General features: G+C 29.3%; 3 protein-coding genes across 3 annotated transcripts; 2 read left to right on the plus strand and 1 right to left on the minus strand.

Annotated features, from left to right (window-relative positions):
• The first annotated feature begins 562 nt into the window (after window positions 1-562).
• Chro.40452 (PSMD1 protein) lies at window positions 563-3,790 on the plus strand. Its single annotated transcript, XM_660880.1, has 1 exon — window positions 563-3,790. The coding sequence occupies one exon, from the start codon at window positions 563-565 to the stop codon at window positions 3,788-3,790; it is 3,228 nt and encodes a 1,075-aa protein (XP_665972.1).
• A 552-nt stretch (window positions 3,791-4,342) lies between these two features.
• Window positions 4,343-4,816, plus strand: Chro.40453 (hypothetical protein). The annotated part of the gene is made up of 1 exon (XM_660881.1): window positions 4,343-4,816. The coding sequence occupies one exon, from the start codon at window positions 4,343-4,345 to the stop codon at window positions 4,814-4,816; it is 474 nt and encodes a 157-aa protein (XP_665973.1).
• A 522-nt stretch (window positions 4,817-5,338) lies between these two features.
• Chro.40454 (hypothetical protein) lies at window positions 5,339-7,909 on the minus strand. Its single annotated transcript, XM_660882.1, has 1 exon — window positions 5,339-7,909. The coding sequence occupies one exon, from the start codon at window positions 7,907-7,909 to the stop codon at window positions 5,339-5,341; it is 2,571 nt and encodes an 856-aa protein (XP_665974.1).
• Window positions 7,910-8,629: the final 720 nt, after the last annotated feature.

The raw sequence follows: 8,629 nt of genomic DNA on the forward strand, positions 1-8,629 counted from the left end.
GTAAATCTATTTCTTCTTATATAAATCAATACTTTAATAATATAATATCGAAAAATTAAAGTGGGGGAGGAGAGTGAGAGAGAATAAAAAGAATAGATAAAGATAGAAAAGAAAGGAAAGAAAAAAAAACAGGTGAATTTTATCCAAGTTGGATTGTAATGAAAAGGTTGAAATATTTTGTATATAATAATATTGTCTATTTATATTAATTTTTTATATAGTTGGTATATGAATCTAATATAGTATAAATAAAGACATCCATTTATTTATATACATAAATTGAATCTAAATAAACCGTTTTTTTTTTTTCAGTTTAGTTGAATTTCTAACAATTAATCAATAAGTTATATATATTTAATATATAAATAATCCAAGTAATCACACACATATTATCAACAAAGTGGATTGTTTGATATATTTGTTGTATGTGTTAAAAGACAATTAATATTTATAAATTAAAATAATAAACACGTAAGAAACTTAAAGTATTTACAAAGTTCATAAGTAATTATTTGAGGAAGAAAAGAAAGAGAAAAAGGAAAGGAAAGAAAAAAAGAGAAAGATGACACAAGTAATGACTGACTCAGTCTCATCAAATGGTATGGGAAGACTAAGTTCAGTATCGGGTTATGCACTATTACTTGATGATGATTCTGTAGAGTTAAAAGAATATGCTTTAAGAGAGCTGAATACAGTAGTTGATGGACATTGGTATGAGATGGCAGAATATTTAGGTTCAATAGAAAGTTGTTTTGAAGATGAAATGTTCCCAAATAGAGAACAAGCAGCACTTTTAGCTTCTAAGATATACTTTCATATGGAAGATTATGACGAAGCTTTAAGGTATTTATTAAGTAGTTACAGATTATTTGATCCATTAGAAAATAGCTCATTCTCAGAATCAATGGTAGTTAAATGTATTGATGAATTTATTAAAGTATGTAAGACTCATTATAATAATATCAATAATAATTCAGATTCTGATACTTATACTGATACAAATATTAATGAACTAGATCCAAGATTAGAAGAAATAGTATCTGATTTAATTTCTAGAAGTACTTCCAATGGGAAATTTTTGAATGCAATGGGAATTGTATTAGAAGCAAGAAGAAGTGATTTACTGATAAAAATCTTAAAACAAGTATTAGAAATAATCAATATCGAGAATTTGGGTCAATTTTGTGATCAATGTCTAAACTTAATTCGTTACTTAGATTCAAATGATTTTCGTGTGAAAAGCTATAAAATACTTATTAAGTTGATTGAAGATAAAGCTGAGTGTATTGAAGATAGTCCATGCTTAAGAACTTATTGTGAATGTCTGTGTGAAATTGAAGATAGTGAGAAACTTTCTAATATTCTGATAAATCTTGCCAATAATTCAAATAATAATTTTTCCAAAGCATATTCAATCGCATTTATCATCAAAGATTACGAAAATATTTCTTTATTGAAGGAAGTAGTAAATAAGATTGATCTTTATTTGATTGGTATGATCACAAATTCTTCTAAAGAAGGAGAAGAAGAATGCAAAGATATGAAAACTGAGAATCAGAATCCAAATAATAATGATAATAAACTTGTAAAAGTGAAGAGTATTCTTACAGGAGAAATAGTTTCTGAATTGAATTTACGATTCCTTCATTTAAATAACCAACCTGATCTTGGAATATTGGAACACATCAAAAATAACTGTGATCAAAGATCAACAATTTCACATACAGCTCTTGTAATGTCTCATGGTTTAATGCAAGCTGGCACTACTTGCGATGTATTTCTTAGAAATAACTTAGAATGGCTTGGAAAAGCTACTCATTGGTCAAGATTCTCAACTGCTGCATCATTAGGAGTTATTCATATGGGGCATATCAAAGAAGCATTAAAAGTGCTTTCTACTTGCTTGCCAAGTAGTGGAAATACCATCAGTACAAATTCGAATAATAGCGGAAATACTTTAGGGGGTCAATATAGTGAAGGTGGTTCATTCTTTGCCCTTGGATTAATAAATGCAGGTTACATGGATCAAAAGTCTAGAGAATACCTTTTGGAAAAACTGAAGAGTCCTCAAAGAAATGAAGTTCTTCAACATGGAGCAAGCTTGGGATTAGGATTAATGGGTTTTGGATCATGTGACGCAGAACTTTATGATGAATTACGTAATGTATTATATATGGATAATGCTGTTGCTGGGGAAGCTGCAGCCTATAGTATTGGATTAGTTATGTTTGGATCTGGATGCAAAAAAACAATAGGAGATTTACTTTCATATGCAAAAGATACCCAACACGAGAAGATTGTAAGAGCTTGCTCTGTTGCTTTAGGTTTCGTAATGTACTCTCGAGGTGGAGAGGAAGCAGACGAGCTTTTTCAACAACTAAACTCTGACAGTGAGCATTTTATTAGATATGGAGCAATGCATGTTCTTGGACTTGCTTACTGTGGAACTGGAAGCCAATTTGCAATGGAGAAGCTATTACAAATAATTGTTTCAGAGCTTTCTGATGATAATAAAAGAGCTGCAGTATTTGCACTGGGTCTGGTTATGTGTAGAAATACTCAACAAATTCCTCAAGTTTTTTCTTTATTATGCGACAGTTATAATCCACATGTCAGATATGCTGCTGCCCTCACTTTAGGCATTACCTGCTGTGGAATGGAATCACCCAAAGTCACAGCAATTCTCAAATCCATGACTACTGATTCATCTGATATTGTCAGACAAGCTGCATATATAGGGCTCGGACTCCTTTTAATGCAACAAAACGAATCCTCTAATGACAAACTCTCATGCACACGTCAGCAAATGATTAAGGCGGCAACTGACAAGCATGAGCATATAGCCACCAGATTTGGCGCCATACTGGGTTTAGGTTTGATGGATTCGGGAGGAAGAAATGTTAAAGCTTCTTTGTTTTCAAGAAATGGGGAGAGTTTACGTCCACAATCGGCGGCAGGTTTTTCTTTATTTTTCCAGTTTTGGTTTTGGTTTCCTCTGGTACACTGTATTTCTCTATCATATATCCCAACTTGCATTGTGGGGTTGGATGATCAGTTTAGGGTTCCAAAGAGCTTTAGTATGAAATGTAACTCGTCTAAAGAGAAATTTGATTATCCAAAGTCCTTCTCTCTTGATAAGATTGAGGATAAGAAGGTTGTTGTCACTGCCGTACTTTCTACTGCTTCTAAGAAGAAATTAAAAAAGCAAAAGGCCACTGGCGCCGACACAACAAGTGATAATAAAGATAGCAATAGCTCCTCTTCTCCATTATCTACTTCAAAACAGGTAGTTGAGGGAGAGAAAAGTGGTAATGAAACTGGAAATAATTTGAAAGATGGAGCAGATACCAAGATGAATATTGATGAAAAGATGGAAAAAGAAGAGGTTGAGATGGCCTTAGATACAGATGATTCAAGAAATAAGAGTGGTTTTGATAAAGAATCGAGCTCTTTTGTACTAAACAATCCATTTAGAGTAATAAAACCACAAGAACAATTTTTGGAATTGATTCCCAACTCTAGGTACTCACCTGTTCTTCCTTTACAAAAGTCTGGATTTATCATACTAAATGATAGTACGCCATTGGAACAAGAAGAGTATGTCTTTACTGTTGGACAAGATACCAATAAAGATAATAGTGCTACTTCCGAAGTGAAGAATGAAACTACAAAAGAGGAAGAAGAATCCAAAGAAAAGAAGGAAAATAATGAGGATGAGAGAATGTCCGACAATGATAATGGAAAATCGGAAGAAATGGTTCCCCCTGAAACATTTGAATGGCAGGGATAATATAAGACAAGATGACACAAATTTATTTTCTTCAAGAACCTTTTTTCCAGCAACCCACTCCTTGTTAAATAACATTATTAGTAATATAGAAATTCTTATGAATTATAGAGGTAATTCATCTACTCTATGATTATATAACTTTTTTTCTTCCCTTATAGATTCTTGTTCTTTCCCAATTAATTATAGTTCATTCCTTTAAAATAGCCAAACTTAATTTATTGCGAATTTATTCCTCTTATTTTTGTCATGTGGTCATACAGTACCCCTAAATGCATGCATATTTTTGGCGCCAATCACGTCATCAGGCGGTAACTGGGGGCTGACTAAAAATAATTAAATGTGACATTTTTAAACTCTAATACTAGGACAAATCTATTTTCCTGGATAAATTAAAGCTAACTATTTTCATTTGAAGATTAAGAGCGTGGCAATAATATCTAGGTGGACTTAATGAAATGAAGAATCTTGGTTATTTAACTATTAAGCCAGAATCATTTTGAATTTTTTATGTATTATATTACGTGTATAATAAATACAAACTTATTGATTTAAATGGATAAATTGGAAATGTCAAATGAATGCAAGAATTGTGAGAGTTACAAAAATGAAATTAACAAACTGAGGAAAGAAATTTACAATATCAGCAAATCAAATATAAATAGCCAAAGACTTCTTGAAGAAAAATATACAATACAGGTTCAACAATTTCAAGAGGAAAATTACAAACTAAAAAAAACTGTTCAAGAATATGAAGAATATAAGCATAAGTCTGAAATATATTACGAAGAGGTTAACAATACCTTAATTGTTGCTAAATCAAAGCTTAAAGAGCTACACGAAAGAATTACATTTCTGGAAAAGAGTAATTCCGAATTAGAATATAAATATAATGAGGCTAAGTCTCTATTGTCTATTCTAGTTGAACATAATAATTACAATTCAGAATTCTCCAGTAATAAAATACCTATAAAGGAAAATCAATCTAATTATATTTATCAAATCGATTCCAATTCCATTTCCATTTAAGAGAGAAAAAAGCACATTTTCTCTAAATCTTTTTGCTGCTAAAGTTATTATTGCATTACTATATTCATAATTTATCATTTATATTATCTTTTTGGATTATATGAACAATTTTGAAACTCATAATATTCAAGAAAAAAAAAAAGAAAAAGCATTTTTATTGAACTTTATAAAACTATTCATAGTCACTCTAATAATTAACTTCTGATATTTCTTTATTATATTGTTACATAATTAAATGATCTTTAACCCTTGAGCTATTTGTTCTTATTTTTAGTATTTCATTTTTTTTTTAAATTAATTTATTCTAATTATTATAGTTCTATTCATTTAAAATAATTAACAAATAAGGAAACAAACCTTTAATTGTTTCTAATACTTCTCTTTTCATTAAAAATATTGAGATTAATTCCCTTTAATCAAATAAACCTTTACAATTCTTGAATATTAATACCTTATATTATCTTGATCATTATTATTACTGTATTAGTCCAAGTAATAAATACTTTGTTTAAACTTTTTTTTTTAAGCTGCAATATAAAATATTGCAATTGCGCCAACAATTAATAAAAATATTATACCAACAAATGAGAAAATAAATGTCGACTGAAGATACCAAGGCTGAGTGTCTTTATAGGCATTAATTGAATTACTTTGAAAACTTCCCATATCATCGTCATTTTCTCTCATACCTTGATTTATCATTCTTTGGCCATTCTGTAATTGACCAGGATTTGGCGCCATAGGGAACATTGGTATACCATATTGTGGTTTCTGGCCTGACATATTATTATTTGCATGCGATAAATATTGGCCTTGCATGTGGGAGTTTACGCGCCCATTTTGTAATTGGTTTGAATTTATATACTTGGGTTTATGAATAATATCTTTATATATATATTTGACATTTCTCTTATTATTGTTTTGTTTAGATTTTTTATGAACACGAATTAACTTAATATAATCATCATTGTCATCGTCATCACTACTATCGTCACTATCATCATTATCGCTTTCCTCTATTTCAGATTCTTCGCCTTTACGGTTATATACCTTTGATTTCTTTTTTGTAATAATATCAGATTCTAGTATATTATTTGAATCTTTTTTTGGAGTTCTATTCTTAATGAAAATAGGAATTATCCTTTTTCCTGGAGTTTTTCTCTTAACATTTGGTCCATATCTTAATGATGGATCTTTAATTAATAAGAAAGGTTCATTTCTTCTTAATTTTGTATTGTTTGAAATGATGTTTGCTGCATTAGCTTGATGTGAAGAAGTTCGTTCAGGTTTTGCTTTTGTTAATGCTTGTAATATAATTGTTTTTGGCTGTGGTTTAGGTACTGTTTGCGTTTTAACTAGTCTTGTTTGTCTTACAGGTACTGCATATAGCATAAGAGTGTTTGGTTGTGTTATAGGTATAGTTTGTCTTGGTTGTGATACAGGTACAGGTTGAACCATAGTTGGTTTTGGCTGTGGTACTGGCATAGGTACAGGTACGGGTACAGGTACAGGTACAGGTTGAACCATAGCTGGTTTTGGCTGTGGTACTGGCACAACTTGAGTCATAAGTGGTTTTGGTTTAGGCTGTGTTATAGGGACTGTTTGTATTAAAATTGTTTTTGGTTTAGGTTTAGGTGCTATTTGAGTTACAGTTTGTTTCGGTTTAGGTTTTGGTTTAGGTTGTGTTATAGGTACTGTTTGTATTAGAATTGTTTTTGGTTTAGGTGCTGTTTGAGCTACTACTGGTTTTGGTTTTGGTTTCGGCTTTGGTTGTGCTATAGGTACTGTTTGTAATATAACTGTTTTTGGTTGTGGCTTAGGAACTAATTGTATAACATTTTGTTTTGGTTTTGGTTTAGGTTGTGTTATAGGTGCTGTTTGTATTAGAATTGTTTTTGGTTTAGGTGCTGTTTGAGCTACTACTGGTTTTGGTTTTGGTTTTGGTTTAGGTTGTGTCATAGGTACTGTTTGTAATATAACTGTTTTTGGTTGTGGCTTAGGCACTGATTGTATAACATTTTGTTTTGGTTTTGGCTTTGGTTGTGCTATAGGTACTGTTTGTAATATAACTGTTTTTGGTTGTGACTTAGGCACTGATTGTATAATATTTTGATTTTGATTTTGAATTTGATTTGTAGAAAGTGATCTTTGATTAACAAAACCAACATTATTAATAGCAACTCCACCAGATTGTTGAATATTATTCATTTTCATTGTTGGTTTTGGATGAATTACATTCTGATTTACAGAAAATGCTGAATTTGTACCAAAAGGTAAATTATAGACATCAGGTTGAGATATCCCAGTACCTCCAGGATAATAAAAAGTAGGTAAGTTGTCTTTATGATTAACATTTATTTTAGTATTAGAATAATTATTTAATCCAGTCTTTGGTTCATTTAAATTATTAAATATTAATTTTGGACCATTATTAACCATTTTTTGATTCAAATTATTCTTTGTTGACATATTCTTTTTCTCTTGATTTAAATTATTCTTTTTTATATTAAAATCGTCATCATCATCATCTTCTTCTTCTTCACTTTCTCTACTGGAATAATCAAATTCTTTTATTCCCTTCATCTTATCTTTAATAACTTTATCTGCTGTTGCTGAATCTACTTCAGAATCACTACTATTTTCATCACGGCCAAAAGAAGGTCCTAAACTTTGAGATAAAAATCCTTGTTTATTGACTGAATCTTCTGATACAAATGAATCATCTTTTTCAAAATTCTCCTCACCAAAACTACCATTAATACTTTTTTCTGAATCATCAAAATTTTCTGATTCAGTTAATGTGCTCTTTACTGATAGTTCATCTATCTTTGACAACTCTTTATTTTTTTCACCAAATCCATTTTCTGATTCGACTTTTGTTTGTCCTATTGTATTTTTTAACAATTCCAATCCAAGTTCAAGACTTTCTGAGCCTTCACTTTTATTTTTTTCAAATTCTGAATCACATTTTACTAATTTTATACCGATTCCATAATTATCTCCATTAATAAATGATAAATCCAAACTCAATATCAGGAAATACAATGATAATACTAATATTAATAGTGATTTACCTATTTTCCCAACCCTCATATTGGGAATATATCATCTTATCAATACTTTTTCTGATTTACTTTCTTCAAATTTTTGTTAATTGGTCAATGGTTAAGTAAAAATCTCAAGCTTAATGGTTATCTAACAGTCTTATACTGACAAAATATTAAATAACAATTTTCAATGCTCAATTTCTCGGTATTATTATTTAAAAAATTTTTCCTTATATATATATATATATATATATATATATTTTTTTTTTTTTTTTTTTAATCACGAATTTTTCTTCATTCCAATATTTACAGAGATCTAAAATTTTGGCGCTCTTATTTATAACTTATTTCCTTCAATTTATTTTTTATTTTTGCATTTTTACGAGGATTATGTCAAAGTATAACAATAATTTTTTTTTTTTTTTTTTTTTAAATAATTTTTTTTAAAAGTTCGTTGTTTCCCATCAGTTTATCCATAATAAATTACATTATGTAAATCATATTAATTAAACCATTAATATGATTAATTATCAATATAATAAGTAACCATTGAATTATTAAGTAATTTGTAAACATAAATTTTTCTTTTTAATATTTAATAATTTAAGATATATCTTCAATAAATAAATCTTTAAGAAGAAATTGGCATTATGTTTTGTTCATAACTGTAACTATTTTTAACTTAGTAAAAATCTGCAATAATTTTTTTTTTTTTCAAATCTTTTTTATTATAAATTTCGATACTTTAGTTGGCCGCCAAACCATT

Source organism: Cryptosporidium hominis (genome assembly GCF_000006425.1).
Source record: "Cryptosporidium hominis TU502 chromosome 4 CHRO014171, whole genome shotgun sequence".
In the NCBI taxonomy this organism is placed as follows: domain Eukaryota; phylum Apicomplexa; class Conoidasida; order Eucoccidiorida; family Cryptosporidiidae; genus Cryptosporidium; species Cryptosporidium hominis.